The 20358-nt window shown below is 57.1% G+C and overlaps 2 protein-coding genes across 2 annotated transcripts in view; one reads left to right on the top strand and one right to left on the bottom strand.

Moving 5' to 3' along the window:
* Positions 1-2112, top strand: part of MTHFR (methylenetetrahydrofolate reductase) — an 8432-nt gene extending 6320 nt beyond the window's left edge. Inside the window, exons 9-11 of the mRNA XM_006016169.3 lie at positions 566-667; positions 908-1027; positions 1463-2112. Of these exons, the coding sequence (XP_006016231.1) occupies positions 566-667; positions 908-1027; positions 1463-1660 (420 nt within the window). The 3' untranslated portion in view covers positions 1661-2112. The remainder of the gene's footprint in view (positions 1-565; positions 668-907; positions 1028-1462) is intronic.
* An 830-nt stretch (positions 2113-2942) lies between these two features.
* CUNH1orf167 (chromosome unknown C1orf167 homolog) overlaps positions 2943-20358 on the bottom strand; it is a 21311-nt gene continuing 3895 nt past the window's right edge. Inside the window, exons 2-21 of the mRNA XM_025211392.1 lie at positions 18894-20358; positions 18109-18149; positions 17379-17598; positions 17009-17184; positions 16392-16489; positions 15838-16024; positions 12826-13007; positions 12279-12465; positions 11299-11497; positions 10608-10774; positions 10371-10494; positions 9944-10098; positions 9192-9400; positions 8472-8616; positions 6139-6397; positions 5494-5602; positions 5040-5271; positions 4404-4539; positions 3751-3861; positions 2943-3248 (exon numbers count right to left, since the gene is read on the bottom strand). The exon at positions 18894-20358 is cut by the window's right edge and continues 370 nt beyond it. Coding sequence (XP_025067177.1) covers positions 3189-3248; positions 3751-3861; positions 4404-4539; positions 5040-5271; positions 5494-5602; positions 6139-6397; positions 8472-8616; positions 9192-9400; positions 9944-10098; positions 10371-10494; positions 10608-10774; positions 11299-11497; positions 12279-12465; positions 12826-13007; positions 15838-16024; positions 16392-16489; positions 17009-17184; positions 17379-17598; positions 18109-18149; positions 18894-20358 — 4462 coding nt within the window. The 3' untranslated portion in view covers positions 2943-3188. The remainder of the gene's footprint in view (positions 3249-3750; positions 3862-4403; positions 4540-5039; positions 5272-5493; positions 5603-6138; positions 6398-8471; positions 8617-9191; positions 9401-9943; positions 10099-10370; positions 10495-10607; positions 10775-11298; positions 11498-12278; positions 12466-12825; positions 13008-15837; positions 16025-16391; positions 16490-17008; positions 17185-17378; positions 17599-18108; positions 18150-18893) is intronic.

Raw genomic sequence — 20358 nt, 5'->3', positions numbered from 1 at the left:
GGGCGCTGGTGGGGGCCAGCATAGCATAGAGCATGGGGCACATGGAGCTAGGCTGTGTCAGCTCATGTAGAGGAGACTGAACAAAGGAGGTGCTGCTGTGAAGGGGAAGGGGCTGAGGAGGGGATAGCTGCCAGGGGAGGGCACCACCCAGCAAAAATGCCAGCCTGGGGCTCTTAGACACAACCTCCCACCATGTGCCTGCTGCTTGCAGCCACATGGATCGCTGGTGCGGTAGCTGCAAGTGTTAGCCCAGCACAGCCCCAGTGGTAGTACAGAATGGGAGGCTTTGGGCCCCTTTGCTCTGACAGTAGGAGGCAGGCAGGCAAAAGAGACTGGGCACTCTGAGCCCATTTCCAGCCCTGCCATGTTGCATGACATGCCCACTCTGTGCCTTGCCCCCCACCCCAGTCCCACAGCATTGCTTGTGCCCATCTGAGAGGGCAGGCAGGGGGGAGGCTGCTCTTTGTAGAGCCTTTCTGAGTTTAGCTGCAAAGCCAGGCCCCAGACAACTCAGCACTGGCTGGACCCAGCTGTGAGCTCTGTGCTTCCTCCCCAACCCTTGCAGGCCTACCTGGAATTTTTCACTTCCAGCGAGATTGTCACGGCCCTGCTCCGAGTGCTGAGGAAATATGAGCTCCGGGTCAATTACCACATCGTTAATGCCCGGGTAAGGATAGCATGGGACAGACATGTCCCCTGGGGGCAGGTGGGGCCAGCTGATATGCTGGGCTTCCAGCTGCACCATGGGGTAGGAAGGAGGCTGCGTGGCCAGAGTGGGTGAAGCTGTTACCTGCAGCACTTCCCTGCTCTGGGTCTTGCTGGTTGGGGCTGTGGGAGGTTAGGTGTGTTTATGACTGGGCAGGTTCCCATGCCCTCTTCCTATATGGGACCAACCTTCTCTTGGCAGGATGAGAACATCACCAATGCACCTGACTTGCAGCCCAATGCTGTCACCTGGGGCATCTTCCCTGGCAGAGAGATCATCCAGCCAACCGTGGTGGACCCTGTGAGCTTCCTGTCCTGGAAGGTAAGGGCCCACTTTGCCCCACAGAGCTCTCTACTCTGCTTGGGGCAGCAGGAGCAGCACTTGTGCTGAGATGCACTGAATCCTGCCCTCAGGAGCCAGTCTGGCTTGAGCAAGGACCTCAGGCTGCTGTCTATGCAGTAGATGGCTGGAGAGGCGGTATGCCTTTCCCAGGTGTGGGAATACCCACTGTGGGGCAGCTCTGGCATGTCAGATCAAGGCCAAGGTTCTGTCTAGCCCAGTGCCCTGCCCCTGACACTGGCAGGGGACAGGTGCTTTAGAGTACAAGCAGCAAGGCCTCCTCTTGCTTCCACGAGGAGGCAGCGTTGCCTTGCAAGAGGGATTCCTCTTGGTGCAGCCTGTTATTCTCAGGGGCCCTGGCTGCTGGCTAAAGCCCACGCACAGGTCCTCACCCTTCTGCCTTGGCCCCCTTGACAGGGCGAGGCCTTTGCACTGTGGATCGAGCAGTGGGCGAAGCTGTATGAGGAGGAGTCGCCATCGCGCATAATCATCCAGTACATCCACGACAACTACTACCTGGTCAACCTTGTGGACAATGACTTCCCGCTGGACAGCTGCCTTTGGCAGGTCCTGGATGACACCTTCGAGCTACTCGGTGCCCCCACACCGTGCTGACCCCCTGCAGGCCAAGGCACAGCTGCAGCAAAGGAGAGCGGTCCCATTTGGCATCCGGCCATGTTCCCTCTCACGTGCTCTTTCTGCACCGAAGGGAAAGGCTCTGCAGAGAACCCCAACAGTCCCCATCCCCACCGTGGACTTGTCCCAGCCCTCTGCTGTCCCCTCATGCACTCATGGCAGCAAGGACCAACCCGACCTCTGCACCAAGGCCTGGGTTGCTCTCTCCACATGATCTCCATGGGTTGCTTGAGCAGGGCTGATCCATAGGCCCGCCACCCACAAGGACCATGCCCTGAGACTCAGCTCAGCTCTCACCTACCCAGAGCCCCAGCCCCAGCCCCTGCCTCACCTTGTCAGGATTTGGACAAAGAATTCTGCACAGCCGGCTCCCCTCTGAGAGTGAGCAGGACTCTGGCCCTCCCTGTAATAAAGGTTTGTCATGTGAGCCAGCCTGGGGGTGTAGAGGAAGGGTGTGCCGTCCTGTGCCGCTGGGCTTTGTCTGGCCCATTTTAGCCACAACGCAGGGTTGCAGACAGAGTTTGGGGTCTCTCAGAAAGACCCTCCCTGTCAAAGGAGATGCTAGCATTGTGTGGGACAGCTGAAGGTCTGCATGCCAGAGCTGCCAGGAGCGTGCACACATGTAATCTGTACCCTGTCTAGGGGGCACTCTTTCATGCCAGTAAGAGCTGGGCCATGGAGACACCCCTGGGTGTCAGTGTGGAGCACTTCAGTGCATGCTCAGTCTGCCCCTCCTGCATAGCCAAGGTGAAGCTGGTGCCAATAATCTGGAGGTCCCTGCCAAAGCCCTCCTCCATCTCCCCCCCCCCCTCCAGGCCTGGGGAGAAGCCTGCCTAGATTCCCTCACCCCATTTCCCCCTTCAGACAGGCCAAGATAATGGCAGGGCGTAACCAGGGAAGGGGGTGGGAAGTGTCAGCGGTGAGCTTGTCTGGGCTCAGCTGCTCCCAGCAGGTGCCTTCATCACCAGCCCATTCAGTGGCGAAGGGAGCCTGCAGGGCAGGAGCTGGCCACCCGCTGCATGCCTTAATGAAGGCAGCATGTGGGAGCTCTGGCTGCCTGCGAGGCTGGGAAGGGGCAGGGCTACAAATAAAGGTTGGGGCCACTTAGAGGAGCTGGGGTGGGGGGTGGGGAGATGGCAGCAGAAGGCGCCTGCTCGCATTTGTAGGCAGGGACGAGTGGAGGGTGAGGGCCTGATTCCTCCCACCCCCAGCAGCCCTGACATGGCTGGCTTCTGGCACCAGAGCACAGAAAAGGCCCCACTGTGGTTTACCCTTTAATTGGATTGGAACATCTTGGCCCTGCCCTACGTGCAAAGACAAGGACGGAGTCCTGAAGCCAGGCAGCAAGGAAGCAGGGTTTTGCACGGCCTGGCAGCACCTGGCTACCCAGGCTGGGAGGTAGTGCCCCTGGGAAGCACATGGAAGGGACCACCTCTTGGTCCCTATGCCTGGCTGTATCGTCACATGTCCAGGACATGAGGCAAGTCCAGGCAGCTCTCCTGGCAGCTCAGCGGTGTCCTCTGCCTTGGCACTGGGATGCTGCCAGCTTGCGCCATCTTCCAAAGGCCTGGAGGGGAGGGAGGGGAAGTCAGAACCAGGGTGCCCTCATCCCCACCACAGCAGCACAGGGGGGCTGCTGGGGGCCCCCTGTGGCATCACCCCTCTGACCTGGGCCAAGCAGGACATATAGTCTGAGCAGCGCTCGCTGCTGCCCTCAGACTTCTGCCCAGCTGCCAACATGGCTCTTGGGCTGGGACTAGGACTCTCCCTTATAGCAGGGCCTGAGTGCCTCTGCCTGCTCTTCCCTCTCCCACCCTGTTGCAAAGACATGCTGTAGAGCCTGGGTGACATCTGGCCTGGAACAGCGCAGGCCTGGCTCAGCCCCTTCAACCTGCCCCTCTGGCTGGCCGGGGTGAGGGCAGGACTGGCTCACTGTCCATACAGTGCCTGGCACACCAGGGCGAAGATTGGGAGGGGGAGAGGCAACTCCAGGTGCTACAGCTCCACCAACTACATGCGGTGCAGAGAATTTGGGCTCCCCCCTTAGTGAGGCAATAGGGTGCTCTCACCCGGGACAGCAGGCTCCGGGCTTCGTCTTCCAGAAAGCGCTGGGACACGCAGTGCTGCAGGTAGCGTCTCCGCCATGTCTTCCAGCCCTGCTCCATCAGCCGCTGCCAGGCCTGGGGGAAGGTGGGTAGGGAGTCCCGAGTACAGCCCCCTCTGCCCAGCACTGCCACCTGCCCCTACTTCCTGCCCTAGCACCCAGCTGCTCTGCACAGGCCCCCACCTTCTCAGGTTGTCTGTCCCTGGGCACAGCCAGGAAGGCAGGCCACTCCTTGAGACCTCAATATAGACCCTTTTGGTCCAGCCCATTTTCATTCTCCAAGCTAAACCTCAATGAGGCTCTCTGCTGGGTGCTAGCAAAGAGGGAAGCCCCGTTGCCTTCCCCCTCTGCTAGCACCAGCCCCCACCAGCGCTGCAGGCACTGAGACCAGTGGTAGGAATGGGCCAGTCACCATGTCCTGTAGGTTGGGTCACAACAGCTGCTGTGCAAGAAGCAGACGAGCTGGAAACACAAGTCAGGACTCCAGGGGTCATGTGCTACCTGGATGTGGGCTTGCTGCAAGTCCCCTGCCCAGCTTCCCCACCTGTCATGGGGGTGCTAGCTGGATGTGGGCTAGCTGCATGCCTACTCCCCACCAGTCCCCAGACAACTACTCACCAGCGCTCGCCCCAGCAGTGCCGCCCTGCTGACATCCTTCCACTGCAGCCAGGCCCTGGCCAGGCAGTGTGCTTGCCTGTCTTTCCGGCACCGCCGGAGCAGCACAGCCAGGCGCCACTGACGCCAGTACCTGGCCCTGGAGGAGCAGGAAGTCACTCGGGTGAATGGCCTGTGCTCCCGACCACCAGTGTCCGCAGCTCCCGTTCCCCCCAACCACGACTCCTCTCTCTTGATGAAAAGGCAGGTGAGAGTCTCCCCACTGATGGAGGACTCGGGGCTGCATCCTGCTTGGAGCAGTCAGGCTAGGGCTGGTAATCCAAGCCCTCCTGCCAGTCCAGAGGCTGGAGGCCTCTCTGGATACACAAGCCACCCTGCCAACATGCCCCAGATCTCTGCCCTGCCTGCAGGCACGAGGCGGCACCTGCCTTGCTCCATGCACTCCATCAGATGGCAAGAACTGCTCGTCCCCTTGCTGCCAGCCTGATGCCGCCCTGGCGCCTGGCCCACCCAGCACCCCCAGTCTGGCTTGGAGCTGAAGGCCTCCAGCTTAGTCTTCACTGAGGTGCCTCTGGCAGCCCTGCTTCAGGAGCCTTGCTTCCTGCATCCTGGCACAGACTGTCCTGGAGCCCTGCTTACCCCAGTTCCCTGCTGTCCCGATCAACTGGTAGGAGCTCCAAGCTGCTTTCTGGGGTCCACACATATTGAGGGGAGTCTCCGTCTGCCAAACCAGGCCTCTCCAAAAGTGGGTGGGTAGGCAGCCTCTCTGCCCTGCTTGAGTTCCTGTAGATCACCAGCCAGCGGCGGCAGGAGCTCAGGAGCAGCCAGCAGCAAGTGGATGAAAGATCCCTGTCCCTTCCTGGTCTCTGCTCTAGAGGAGGAAACACAGCATTACGCAGGGCCTGGTGCTGTGGGGATATAGAGAGGGCACAGGCTCTTCTCTCCTTAGCTCCAGGTGCATACAGCCCATGGCCAGTACCCTAGCAATTAAACCAGCCATCTCTTCGCAGGACAGCCCAAGTCACTGGGCAAAGTGGCCTGTCCCTCTGCTCCTCCCTCCCACAGCCCCCAGACAGGGGTTTTGCATTCTTACTCGTGGACCAAGACAGCAGCATCTTCCGGCACTTCCGGGTACCCAGCGGGGCGCTCCGCTGCCAGCAGCACTGGGACAAGACAGCTGCTTTCGTCCAGTAGTTGCAGGCCTGAAACCAGAGCAGAAGGAGCAGCTTCCAGGACCTGGTGCAGAGCAGCAAGAAGGGGAGCTCTCTGCCCATGCATCAGACCCACACTGACATGTATGTTTGTGCCCTTCAGGGACCACGTAATGGGCTAAGTCCCGAGCTGCAAATGCCACGGGGCTCAGACTCCAGAAGACCTTGGGTATGAAGTGAGCTCCTCGGAGCTGCCTGGCTATGAAGAGACTGTAACCAAGGCTCTGTCTGCTCCACTGAGATGTCATTAGCTTTGCTTTCATCTAAATTTCCTTCTACCTCACTATGGCGCTGTGCCCTAGCTCATGGCTGCCTCCACACCACAGCTGGCCACTTTTCAGTGGCCCAAAGGAGGGAGCACAGCTTGGACAAACAACCAAGTGCAGGCACAGTTCCAGGCCAAAACACCTGGTCCTTCATCCCTGTATTACCTTGGGGTCTGGCAACCCCCACTCGGCACAGAGAGCTGTGTCCCCCTGCTCCCCCACCGCCCAATTCACCCCTACCCCCTGACACATTCTCCTAACCTGCTTCACCCTGGCTACGGAGTCCAAGTGCAGCACTTGGCGTCCCCTCGTGGCCCCCCTCCAGCGCCGAAAGGCTCTTGCTGGCACCGTGCTCTGCTGCAGGCAGGCCCCCTCTCCCTGCTTGGCTCTCAGGAGCTCTGTCCTCCACTGCACAAAGCACAGGGCTAAGAGGTGCCGCTGTCTGGTGCCCTCAAACTTGAAGCACGCCTCACGCTGCTTGCTTCTGGCCAGTGTGACCTGCCACCAAGCCACAAGGCACCTAGAAGAGAAAGGGCAAGGGCTGAGGCTTTCTGTGCCATGCCGGGGTGATGGGGCAGGCCCCAATCCTCTCCACCACATGAACCATGACCCTTTGGGCTCCTCCACAGGGAATCTGGTACGTGGCAGTGGGCACCTGGGTACCATGGCCTCATTTCACCCACAGATCAGGCACAGCTACAAGCCCTAGCTACATTGTGCAACCAGCATGCCCCAAATCCAGAGGAGTGTCCCTGGGGTCAGGGCAATGAAAGGGCCTCAGTTTCTCCAGCAGTCACGCCTTGGCCTTTCTGCTGAGACTGTCTCCAACGAGGTCAACTCGTGGTCACCATGGTGGTGCTTCTGTGGCAGGCTCTTCCAGCGGGAACTAGAGCAGGGATGTAGGACACCAACAAGCGACAGCAGCTCTGCTGGCTACACCACTGGGTCGGATGTTGGCTGCTGGCCTGGAAAGGAAGGTGCTGTTTTGCATTCCTGTTGTGCCAAGTTCATCTAGAAGCTGAGGCATCTTCACCTGGGGTAATGGCCAGATACCTAATCCTGCAACAGCTTCCTGTGTGGGCTGCTTGTATTGCAAAATAAGAGCATCCACACACCCAGGAGTCCAGAACAGCTGCGGAGCTTTCAATCTCATCCTACCTCCTGCTGACATGACCCACATCAGAGCCTTTAAAGCAAGCTCGGAGGCCACCAGGCTTTTTACTTCTGGCCTGTCCCTTTGTTCTGGGCTCCACATGAGTCTCCATTATGGAAATCATCCCAGGTATAAATAAGTCTTTGATTCACAGGGCCTCTCTTGAGATCAAGCGGGGCTAAAGAGGGCTGTCCTGGTGTGGAAAGCTCCCCCTTCCAAGCAGGCACAACTCCGTGCCCCCGCAAGTGGGGGAACCAGACAGCGCTCCCCCAAAGGCAGGCACGTGGAGAGGTTAATACCACGCTGTGGGGGAGGGCAACCTGGGGCGTGGCTGTCTCATAGGCAGTCCCTGGGTGGGTCACCCACAGCCTGAACCATGATGGCGAGGGTTGCTTACAAGCCATGATTACCACGGGCATCAAGTTCCATGTATCTTCTGCCCAGGAGAGGCCAAGAGCATTTGTAATGGTAAATCCTGCAGCTCCACATTGTTACCTGGGTGCTTGGCATCATTCTGCAATGCCAAAGCTCTTTGGCAGAAGCAAAGTGAAAACTGGAGGCTGTATGGGGCCAGCAGGTGATAGGCAGAACTCCTCATTGTCCTGCTTCAATACTGGTGGCTTTACATGGCCCCAGGGGGGTTGTCACTATTGAACCCCTCGCGCAGGGCACTGGGATGGAGGAAGTGCTTTATCTCTGTGTTAACCCATCCTCTGCTGAGGGGGGCAGGGAGGGCAGCCTGAGGTATGGGTCTCTCTTCTGCAACCGCATGCTGCTTCCCTGCCAGGGACCACCTGGTCCGACTGTTCATACGAACACAAACGAACCAGCCCAGGTGGCCTCCAAATCGCAGGTGCCGTCAAGGTGAGATGCTACAGGACTTCAGGCCATGGGAGCCATCCTGCTCAGGGGACAGTGAATAACCACCCCAGCCTGGGAACGGGGCTTTGCCTTTCTCAACTGGCAGCAAGCAGGGGCCTTCCTGGAACAAGCCTGGACAGGAAAGGGGAAGTAAGGAGAGGCAATCCCCCCAAACCTGCTGAGGCTGCCAGAGCTGAGATGTGTGCAGACAGTGGGAGCCAGGCTGGAGGTTTAAACCCACTTTCCCCAGGTTCCTCTGAGTGCCTAGTCCCTCCAGGGGTGACCCCAAGATGTTCCCTTCTGTGGCAGGAAAAGCCTCCTCTCTGCTACGCCTGACAGAAGGAAGAGGAAGTGGGCCCAGGGTAAGGTCTCAGAGGATGGGACACGGCTCACATCTGCCTGGCCCAGCCAGACCCTGCCTTCGGCAAGGAGGGAGGGCACAGGGAGCACAAGGCTCTGCGTCAAAGCTTCTTGAAGAGACCCCCACCTCCTCCTGTCCAGCCCCAACCCAGCACCTTGGCTCCATCCCCTGTAGGTGCTGGAGCCCCAGCCCACAACCCTGTGGCGGAAGCAGACCAACCTGCGTAGGAGGAGCTGCCCCCAGCACGAGGCAGCATCTCTCCACTGCCCAGCCTGGTAGCGCCACATCTCTAGGACCATCCTCTTCCTCACCCGGGCGCTGTGCTGAGCCCACTGCTGCTGCAGCCCCCGTAGGGTGCTCTGCCCTGAAACCAAACACAGGCTCCCGGTGAGAGCAGTCCCCACGGCTTGGCAAGGCAAAGACCAAGCTGAGGAGCAGACACAGGACAGGCTCACGAGAGCACACAGACCAGCTCTGCCTTTGCCCCACCTCGCGCCATGCATTGCAACCCCCAGTGAAGGAGGAGGGAGGTCTGCCAACTCATTAGGCAATAACAAGTTCAGGTGAATTATTCTGCTGCAACCCTGTGGTCCCGAGGACCCCATGGCCGTCCCTCAACTCTGGGGTCACTCAGCACTTTGCTGTGTCCATGGGCTCAGAACTCACATTCCACTAGTCCAGACCAAGAAAGCTAGAAAATCCCCACGAGCTATAAGCAGTACAGGGCATATGACACACACTCAGCCAATACTGCATGCAGCCAAAGGGCAGTGATGCCCACCCACATTAGACCCTCCACTACAGCACAGCAGGCTGAATGGGAAGAGCCTGAAAGAGAGACCCCATGCCGACCTCTAATGCCAGCACCAGGAACCCAATGCCCCTCTTCTCCCAACCCCTCAATGAACCACCAGAACAGCCAGGCTTGGCATAACTCACTCTGCCAACACTTGTGCCAGTGCCGCAGGGCATCCGTGGCCTTCTGGTGAAGCCGGTGTATGTATCTCCTGTCTGCCTCCACCCTCTGGCTCAGCCTCTGCTTCCACAGGGTGAGGGCAGTCTGATAGCAATGCAGACGGTACTGTCGGGATGCCACGTCTTTCCGCCTCTTATCTTCCACAACCCATATGTGCCAGCCGAGGAATACCCTGTGGCGGGGAGGATACAGGACATGTGAGGGGCTGGGGAGAAGTTCACATGGCTTCCCAGGGTCCATGAGCTTCAGGCAGAAGTGAAGGATTTGGCTGATGGCAGGAATTATGCCAGAGAAGTGGGGCTCAGGAATCCCTTCACGGGGAAAGGGGCTCACCCCTGATGGCATCTGCACCATGCAACTTGCACATCTATAGCCCTTCCTGGTCAGGCTCCTGGGTGTTGCACTAGCACAAACACCTCATATTCCACCCTCCAGTCCATTAGAAAGATAGACCAAGGACTGGAGGGCAAGAGACTTACTCAAGGTCACAAACCAAGTCAGTGGCAGAGCCACGAACAGGACCTGGGGAGCCTGACCTGGGTGTAGCCCCTAAACTGCACTGCCTCTTACTAGATAAGAAGGTCCAGGAAGGCCCAAATTTGATTCCCCCTTACTGCAGCTTGCCTGTGTGACCCCTGGCAGGTCCCATCTATGAAATGGGGGCAGCAGCCCTCAGGAGGGCTCTAAGGATAAATGGGTTCAAGGTGGGCCTCACCGGGCCAGCTGGCTGTGCTTATGGTGTTGTTGCATCTCAAGGAGCCTCTTTGTCTGGGCTGCCCAGGCTGAAAAGCATTGCTGCAGGAGCCGCCGTGCCATGTGGTGCCCAAAGGAGACGCTGAGACGGTCCAGCTCCTCTGCAGAGCTGCATGCCTGGAATACAAGGGGCTGTCAGGGGTCCCCAACCTGGCTCAGATGCCCCGGGCCCCTCAGTTGGTGATACCAGAGGCACCTGCACTTATTGCTACATGTAGCCAGCAAGGCCTAGTGCTGGGAGTCCAAGGCAAAACTGCTTTGCCCAGCTGGCACTAGGGCTCACAGCTGGAGGGGAAGCAAACTCCTTCCCTGCCCACACCTTTGCCTGATGGAGCACAGACAGGTGAGGCCTGTGGACATGAGCCATGTGGGGGCACTTCAGTCATTACCTGCCATGCATTGGTCTGCAGCCCTGTTTCCTCCCACGCCGAGGAGCTGCAGAGCGACTGGCCCTCGCTGTCTGGGCTGCACTGCCCCAAGGATTGGAGGTGACTTCCAATGAACCAGCTGCCCCTGCAAGACATGGACACTAGGTCACTCCCTCCTGACAGGGCAGGGGAAGACAGGGGAGCAAGGAGCCAAGAGCAGCCTCCTCCTGGGCCTCACAGAGACAGAAGCCAGCTTACCTGCCTGAGGGGATCTGGGGGAGAAAGGATGCCTGGAAGTAGAGCTCTCCGCACAGCTCGCCTGGCCCCCGTGTGCAGAGGGGCTGCTGCAGAGCGGAGCTGTGCTGGAGCAGGCAGGGGCCATCTTCAATGGCCAGCATGGAACAGCTGCTGTTTTGGCGGCTGTCCTGATCACATACAAGGGAAGAACATGGTTGTGAGGCCCATGCCCCCAGCAAGACTGTGCCATGAAAGGCCCTACCTAGGCACCAACGCAGCCCCCCAGAGGGACTTCGGCAGCCCAAGGGCTATGCAAAGGCTGCCCTAATGGCAGCTTGCCCCATGGCACTGCAGTCAGTGGGGAAGGGAGCCAAGTCCACCACCGTGCTAGCCCCAAGAAAGGCTGCTGGTGGGAAGAGAGCAAGTGCAGCAGTCATCAGCTGTGCACCAAAGAACTGCATCCTACAGAGGCACTGCAGCCCAGCCCCTCCCACTGCTAGGGCCCTGTCCAGGGCTCCCAGCCCCTCCCGCTGGCTGGCATGCAGTGAGGATGCAGGAGAACCTCCTGCCCAAGCAAGTGCAGAGCAATCGTGTGAGGTCCCCTCATGCCTTCTGCCCTACTATAACCACTCTGTCATGCTGCCTCTCCACGCACTCCAGATATAGATCCCTTGGGGGCCCTCCTGGATCTGAACCCCCAGCAGTCCCTCACCCTATCCAGGGAGCTCCAGGAGACAGGAGGGGCTGGCGTGCTGCTGTGGAAGCCGGATGATGCCGAGGACTCCTCTGAATCCAGCCAGGCAGGAGGGCCCCTGGGCTGGTGGCTCAGTGGATCCAGCTGCAGAGCCCTGTGGTGCCAGTGCCTCAAGGCCTCCCGCAGCCGGTGCTGCTCTGATGCCTGGGAGAAGGCTCTGTGAGGGGAAGGTGAGGTTGCTGAGCATGGTTTGAGGCCAGGCCAGGCCAGTTCTGGGGTGGATCTGAACTGTGCCAGGTCTGCCTCAGTGGAGGCACTGGCACCTCCAGGCCCCACGCTGGCAGCTTCAGAAGAGGGGCCAAGGACCCAGCAGGAGCTGGAGGCTGGATCATGAGGGGTGGAGGCAGGGCAGAGCAGGCAGGCCTCCCTCTCTGACTGCGCTGATTCAACATGCCTGCATGATGCTTTTTGTGCCACACGTGCAGCCCACAACTCTGCTCCGGTCTCATGGTAGTCACCTCAGCTCCTGGGAGGTCCCTAGAGCTTTCCATGGAAGCCCTGGTCTTTCCACAGGGCTGCACTTGCACCAGGGCAGCAAAGGGGATGCAGCCCTACCCCCCCCTAAGGCTCCAGGCACATGACGGTGAGTGATCAATGAGACCTGCCATTCAGAGAAGAAAACGCAGTCTCTGCCCTTCTAGACCATCAGGCCCTTCTTAGCACCATCTTTGCTTGCTCTGATAATGCATGAACTTGGGCATTCTCTGGAACAGGTTGCACTGTGGTCACCAGGAGCTTCCTAGGGCTTGCAACTAGTTGGACAGAACTGCTCACTGGATATCTTTTCATCTGTGCTGACAAGAGGAACACCAAAGCAACCTACCCACAGACAGACCTGAGCTGAAGGGCAAAGTGGTTTCTCATCTCAGAGCTCCAAAAGCCACCTTGCCACTAGACTCCCAGTGGATGTGTTCAGCATTGAGTATTCTAGCACATACTTGGCTTGCTGTTGCTCATGGAGCCTTGTTCTCCATCTCAGGAATATCCTCTGAAGCTTCACTCTCTGGCAGTGGTCATCCAGAGAGCCACCTCCTACTCTGAGGGACCATCTCAGGACGGTCAGGCTTGGCAGAGGGTGGTCATCCTCCACTGCAGGCCCTCTGGCAGCTGAGCTGGGTCCTTGACCTTTGCAGATCACAGACAGCAAAAGTTTGTCAGGAGCTGGAAACTCAGCCTGAGATGGGCAACAGGCAAAAGCTTTCCCACCCCAGCCCACTTAGGGGACAGCTCTCTTACAAGACCTCCCCAGCCTTCTTCTAGGCATATCAGGCAGGGCCATAAAGTGGCTTGTAGCATGCCCAGCCTGGATCACTCTCCTCCCAAGGCCAGCCTTCATGGTGATATGTTTTATATGAAGCCTAGCAGGCTCAGATCAGGCTGCCCTGAATTAAGCTGCTGAACTGTCACCATGGCACCAAGACAGGGGCAAACAAAGCGTAACCCATCAGTACCACCCATTCCTCCCAGGTCTAGCTGGGCCCTCACCGTAGTATCGCCTCTGTCTCAGGAGAAACAGGTCCATGGTTGTCAGCTTGTCTGCCTCCCTGAGCTGCAGTATGAGAACCCACTGCTGGAAGGATTTCCTCAATGATGCTGTCCTGTGCCGTTCCAGACTGCGTTTGCAAAGTGTCTTCTGCTCAACAAGTTGCTTCCATGCACGGAAACACCTGAGAAGACCAAAGGTAAAAATAAATCAAGCTCCCTGGCTGACTTCCTTGAGAATGGGCCATCCTTGTTCAGAGTGCTTGGGCATTCTGGGGACTGTAAGAGTATTGTCATGGGCCCTTGAGGCAACCTCCTTCCACCTCTGGGTTGAGGGGCTGACTCCAGACCAAGAGATCTTCCTAACTTGTGGCTGTCTATTAACCAAGAAAATGAACTGGACTACAACTGGAGTTGCAGACAGCAAGGGATGTGAAGGGTAATGAAAAGAGTTTCTACAAGTGTGTTAGCAACAAGAGGAAGGTCAGGGAAAGTGTGAGTCCCTTATTGAATGGGGGAGGCAACGTAGTGACAGATGAGGAGGAAAAGTCTGAAGTACTCAATGACTCTTTTACCTTGGTCTTCACAGGCAACGTCAGCTCCTGCACCAGGCAGCAGTCTGGGGAGAAGGTGAGGAGCCCTCAGTGGTGAAAGAACAAGTTAGGGACTATTTAGAAAAGCCAGATGCATACAAGTCCATGGGGTTGGATGCAATGCATCCGAGGGTGCGGAGGGAGTTGGCTGACACAACTGCAGAGCCACTGGCCATTATCTTGGAAAACTCATGGCAATCGGGGGAGGTCCCATATAATTGAAGAAGGTCAAATATGGTGCCCATCTTTAAGAAAGAGAAGGAGGATTTAGGGAACTACAGACCAGTCAGTCTCACCTTAGTCCCCGCAAAAATCATGGAGTAGGTCCTCAAGGAATCCATTTCTAAGCACTTGGAGGAGAAGAAAATGATCAGGAGCAGTCAGCATGGATTCAGCAAGGGCAAGTCATGCCTGACCAACCCAATTGCCTTCTATGATGAAATAACCGGCTCTGTGGATGTGGGAAGAGCAGTGGACATAATATACCTTGACTTTAATAAGGCTTTTGATATAGTCTCCCATAGCATTCTTGCAAGCAAGCTGAGGAAGTACGGGTTGGATGGATGGACTGTAAGGTGGGTAGAATGCTGGCTGGATCGTCAGGCTCAATGGGTAGTGATCAATGGCTCCATGTCTAGTTGGCAGCCAGCATCAAGTGGAGTGCCCCAGGGATCAGTCCTGGGGATGGTTTTGTTCAATATTTTCATTAATGATCTGGAAGATGGGATGGAGCCCACCCTCAGCAGGTTTGCAGATGACACCAAGCTGGGTGGGAGTAGTAGATACACTGGAGGGTAGGGCTAGGATTCAGAGTGACCTAGACAAATTGGAGGATTGGGCCAAAAGAAATCTCATGAGGTTCAGCAAAGACAAGGGCAAAGTCCTGCACTTAGGACAAAACAATCCCATGCACTGCTACAGGTTTGGGGCCAACTGGTTAAACAGCAGCTCTGCAGGAAAGGACCCAGGGTTATAGTGGACAATAAGTGGATATGAGTATATGAGTTAGGGGTATGCACTTGTTGCCAAGAAGGATAACAGCATACTGGGCTGCACTGGTAGAAGCGTTGCTAGTAGATCAAGGGAAATGTGTATTCCCTCTGGCACTGGTGAGGGCACATCTGGAGTACTATGTCCAGTTTTGGGCCCCCTGCTATAGAAAGGATGTGGAAAAGTTGGAGAGAGCACAGCAGAGGGCAATGAAAATGTTGAGGGGTCTGGAGCACATGACTGAGGAAACTGGGCTTATGTAGTATGCAGAAGAGAAGACTGAGGGGAGGATTTAATAGCAGCTTTTAACTACCTGAAGGGGGTCCAAAGAAGATGGAGCTGGACTGTTCTCAGTGGTGGCAGATGACAGAACAAGGAGCAATGGGCTCAAGTTTCAGCAAGGAAGTTTAGGTTGAATATTTGGAAAAATTCTGTTACTAGGAGGGTGGTGAAGCACTGGAATGGGTTACTTAGAGAGTTGGTGGGATCTACATCCTTGGAGATTTTTAAGGCCTGGCTTGACAATGCCTTGGCTGGGACAATTTAGTTGTGGATGGTCCTGCTTTGAGCAGGGGGTTGGACTAGATGACCTCCTGAGGTCCCTTCTAACCCTAATTTTCTATGATTCTATGAATTGGGGAATTTCCAGTCTGTCCCACCCAAGGGTGTGCATCTACAACACCAAATCCACAGCCAGCAACTGACAACCATCAGAAAAGCCAACCACTGAAGGAGCCACAGAAACCGAACTAACCTCTCAACCCTACACGTGCCCTGCCCAGGACAAAGGTGAACCCCCTGGTGGGAATGTGAAGGGCAGGCCTGCACAAAGCCATATGTGCTACCCCACTCTGGCTAAGGAGAGGAACTAAGTCAAAGGCATTGAATTCACACCCCTGAATGTTCTTAGTCTTTAACATGGGGGCTATAGGGAAGGACTCGGATGGAGGGAAAAAGTGGAGCTAGGAGTGAATTAACCTCCTTTACACCTGGAGATCAGGGGCCAAACTCCAGATGAAGCCAGAGAAGACAGGAGTTGGTCTCCCCCTCTCCTTGTCTCCACTGATGATATCACAAGACCTTGGAGCCCCAGGAAGAATCCTGCAAGCCTGGCAATCTCTGCTGCGGTGTCTGGACCGTGGCATCAGAGCTGTGGGAGGATGCACCGCAACCGAGTTACACATGGGTGGCGTCCTCCTGCCTGCCCATGACAGATCTGCCTCAGGTCAGAGCCCTAGGCTCTCCCCATGCACACCAGATTCACTGCTCTGAATAAATATGGGTGTAAAGGGGGATGGCTTTGCCCAGAACTGAACCCAGAGTCCCCAACCAGGTTGGCCCTGTCCTTGTCGGGCTGCTGTCTGGACTTTCCTGGAAGAACACGCCCCAAACTGAGCCAGCCATTCCCCAGACCGTGCCTTCTCCTGCGTACCGAGCTGTCCGTTTTCTTTGGAGCTGCGTCACCAGTGACCAAACCCGCACTGCCTCCCGGCTCCGGGAACGCCATGCCTGGAAGATGCTCTGGAGCCGCTTTCTCTCTAGGAGGGCACAAGCTTGGCTTGCTCTGGCCTCCTCTCTGCCCAGCAGCTCCTTCTGCAGGCACCACAGTCGGAAAGCTGCTGCACGACAGGGTGTGGGGGAGAGAAGGAAGAGAGATGCCAGCTCTGAAGATATCAGCAACTCAGTCCCAACCCTAGTGGGGTAGGGGGCAGCTGGCAACATCTGCTGGGAATTAGCCCACACCGTAGCCACAGCACCTGCTAAACTTGCTGATTAAATGAGGCAAAGGGCTTGTTCAATAGCATCACAGGTGTCTGATCCACCAAGCTACTGAACTGCCCCCTCTCAACCATGCCCCATGCTCTGCAGGATCCACAAGGGCACAGCACCCCCTAGACATCCAAGCCAGGCTGTGCCATGCTGCCACCTTCTCAGGCTGGGAGCAGGCATGTCTGAGCACCCCACACACAGCAAGTGAGCACTTACCAGCCAGGCGCCTCAGGTCCCCGATGGCCTGTGCCCTCCGCCCCAGGTCATTAGTCCTCTGCCGGCGATAGAGTCGTCTCCACAGCTCTCCCTCCACCCTGAAAGAGTCCTGAGTTAACCTCTAAGTCTGCTAGAGCAGGCACCCACAGACCCAGAGCAGGGGACAGGGTTGTAATCCAGGCCCTGAGGCTGCTTGGAGCTGGACTCAGTGCTTCTGCCACAGAATCTGCGGAGCAAACAGACCCACCCTTTTACTAGGCCTGCTTTCCTGCCAGGGCCTGAGGTTCTTTCTCTGACCCCATTTCACAAGTAGAGCTGGCAACTGGATTCCAGAAAGAAAGAGTGCTCTCATCTCCTCCCGGTCTCAAACACAGAAATCTGCTCCCAGAGCAAGAGAAATGCACTGGAAGAGGAGCTGTTTGATGTTCAGAAGCTGTGAACATAACCAGGAAACTTTATCCCTGGAGACAGCGCTATGGAGCCAGGGATCCGCATCCTACTGCTTTGCCCTTCCTCAGACAGGATCCTGGTAATACAGAGTCCCCTTGGGCCATGCTTCTAGCCCCCTCATCATCATCCAAGACGAGGAGCCGTGAATGAGAAAAAGCTCTGCTTACCCACTGCTCAGTGCAGCCTCTCTCAAGGGCCCTGTGTCCAGCTGGCATTCAGTCAGGGCTGTTCCAGCTGGACCTCGGCCGCACCCAACACTGCCGACGGGCAGATCTCTGGTCTGAAGGCTTAGCTCACTCTGGGAAGTTCCTCTTCTGCTCTGCTTTGCCATTGCCTCTTTCCACTGAAAAGGGAACAGCACAGTGAGACCCCCTGACAAGCTGAGCCTGTGGCCCACCCACACCCTGTACCTCCTCCCACCCCTCCAGCAGGTGTCCAGGCACATCTGAGCAACACTCCCCATCCCCTTGCTCTCCCTTCCCCAGCAATCCTATGTGGCAGGTAGCACCTCCTCTGCCATGCCCTACCCACTCTTACCCTGTGGAAACTGCCAGCCAGCATGGCCAGGGTGTATCTCTGCTGGGCGGTCTCCAGCTGAGTCTTCCTTAGCTGTACAGCCCACTGCAAGGCTGCCAGTCCCTTGCGGAGCAGCTGCTGTTTGTACAGCTTCTTGGCGGCGGTTGTCTTCTCAAGGACATGGCTACTCCAGGCCTGGAGACATCTGCTCAGCAGCTGCTGATTGCCTGGGAGCTGAGCACTGGCAGGGAAGAGGAACTGAACCTCACCACCAGCAAACCAGAGTCCCATCCCACAAGACCCACCTCAGCTTGCCCCATCACTGCAGGGTCTGAAGGACCCCAGGACTCTCCGAGACAGTTTCCAGACTATGCACGCAGCTACAGCTCTCCACCAAACAGAGCCATAAGCACTGTGAGGTCAGGGGAGCTCCCACTTCTTATTCCATAGGCCTGAGGTTGAGTTCCACAGCAAGACTTGAGCTTGGTGAGCAGCCTCCAGGATGTGCTGCAGCCTTACAGATGGCACTTTGTGGATGAGACATTAAACCAAAGTGGTTGTCTCTGCCAGGGAAGGCAGAATTTCTGGCTGCTGCATCCATGAGGGTAACTCTTCTCCCAGCCCTACCCAAAAGTATGCTGCTGAGTGCAGCCCAGAACCATGAGCCCCAAGGAAGCACTCCCTTGCCAGCCATTCCCCAGCACAGCTCCCCTCACATGCCCAATAAGCAGACACACAAAAGACCTCCTACCTGCTCTCCATCTCCAAAGCCAAGAAGTCACTTCCTGGGATCTACAAGCAAAGAGGAGATGGAGAGGAGACACAGCGATCACCAAAAAATTACTGGTGCTCAGCGAGGCTATCACAGCTCCACACAGCCTGACCTCACACCTAGCATCTCTCCGCTGACTGGGGAACACACACCTCCATGTCAAAAGCCTGAGTGCCCTAGCAATGTCATCTTGGGAACAGGTTCATTCTGCACCCTCCCTTCAATCAGCCCTCGCCCTGCAAGTACCCCCATGGCTAGCATGAGGAAGGATAGAAAAGCTGGATCCTCATGAGACAAGGGAGCAGAGCTGCCTTGGTGCTCTCCATCTCAGAGGAGGCCTGGGAGGACGCAGTGCAAAGGCAACAGGCTGGTTCTTGAAGAAGGGGGCATTACAGAGAAGGATCAGGGGCACGTGGGATGTCATAAGGCAAGGTTTATGCTAGGGCTTCTATCAGTCAGAAGGCACTAGCCCTTGTGACAGGAGAGCACACACTGCTCAGAGCGGTCCGACAGGACAATGGCAGAGCCTTCCTGGACTCAGACAGGATAGGGACAGCAGGGGACCATGGTGTGGAGGGTACAGCAATCATTCACACTGGGAACTCAGGCTTTTGGGAGCTAGAAAACTACTTGAGACTTGTTTCCACACCCAGTTTCCCTGGGCCCCTCCATTCATCCTTCTCCCACTGCGGGCAGAGTGGGGACCAGCCCCCTCCAGGGCATGGGGTGGGGGGAGCAGGGCTACCTGCCAAACATCTCCTCACCCAGGCTGGTGCAACATGCTGCACCTGGCAGCTGACTTCGTGGGGTGGCAGGTCCCCAGTGCTCTTCTTAGCAGGAGGCATGCAGACAGCCGTGATAGAGAGCTCTCTCCTTCCTCCCTCTCTGGCAGTGTCCAGACCATCAACGTCAGGGGCAGCCCAGGAATATTCGCTACAGCCTCGTCTGACTGTTACACTGAGAGGGTTAAGAGTGGACCTGGCTGCAGACAGCCTGCTATTCACCACAGTTGGTCTCTTGCCTGCAGCCAATGCAGTATCATAAAGCTCTGCCGGCTCCCCGTGGTATTTGCAGTGAGGGGCAGAGGCTCCCTCACTGCTAGAGTGAATGCAAAGCTGCTGGACTGGAGCAGCCCCTGTTTCTGCAGGAGGAGAAGTGACTCTCACACACACTTCCCTCGGGGTCCCATCTATGGCTACACCGATGTTCATCTGAGCCCCGCCACGCTGTGTCTCCAGTGACACCTGCAGACCACCTGGGTACGGGCTGGGTGGCAGGTCCTTTCTCCGAGACACAGAGCAGGGGGGAGATCTGAATGGGGGTTCCTCAGGGAAATGAGTGGTTGCATGGCCACATGCCTGTGATCCGTAGCCGAGGTAGGGAGAGCAGTCGTAGGGACTGCCTGCTTCAGTATCAACCAGACCAACTGGGCCAGCCTCAGCGGAGAGGGGCCCTGACCAAATTCCTTCAGAGACGCTGGCTCTCTGGGTATATAGCTCTGTGGTTCTGTACCTGTGATAGATGGAGGTCGGCTCAGTCTCACTTGTCACTGAACCGAGACCCCAGGCCTTAGCAAACGGGCTGCCCCATTTCATCCTAGCCTGAGCAGCCCTCGTCTTTCCTCTGGCACAATACTCTTCTGCACCCTGGATGGCAGGTGGAGAGACATCAGGAGCAAAGCAGAACCTGCACGTGACGGGAGAAGACCTGGACTCCAAAGGCAGGGAGCCCAATATCCCCATTGCAGCAGTCTCTTGCTTAAGCTTTTGGATTGAACAGTGCAGGCTGGCAGAGGCCTGGGAAGACTCCAGGAGAGACCGAAGGGCTGGAGGATGGGCAGAGGACTCAGCCAGACTGGGGGGATTCAGTTCCTCCAAGGTGAGGCCAGGCCCAGGGCAACATGAGGCTACACTTGCACTGGAGCTCCCTCGGGAAGAGGCACACACCGTTGGCCTGCAACTGAGATTGGACCTGGCAGAGGGGTCTACAGACACTACAGCAGGGGACAGGCCATCTGCACTGGCTACAGATGGGTTTCCATGCCCTGTACTGCAAGCAATAAGAAGTCTGTGTTGCTGCTTTTCCGTCCACTGCTCCTGGCTCTGGTTCCTTCCTTCTCGGGGGTTCCAGCAGGTGCGGTGCCCACAGGACAGCTCACAGGAGCTAACCCCCTCCTGCAGACTCCTGGCTGGAAGGCAGGCACTTGCATCCCTGCAGCTCCCCTCTAGG

The sequence above is a fragment of the Alligator sinensis genome, unplaced genomic scaffold (assembly GCF_000455745.1).
Source record: "Alligator sinensis unplaced genomic scaffold, ASM45574v1 scaffold366_1, whole genome shotgun sequence".
In the NCBI taxonomy this organism is placed as follows: Eukaryota; Metazoa; Chordata; order Crocodylia; family Alligatoridae; genus Alligator; species Alligator sinensis.
Note: the sequence above shows the minus strand (reverse complement) of the source record. Positions and strands in the feature narration are given on the sequence as shown.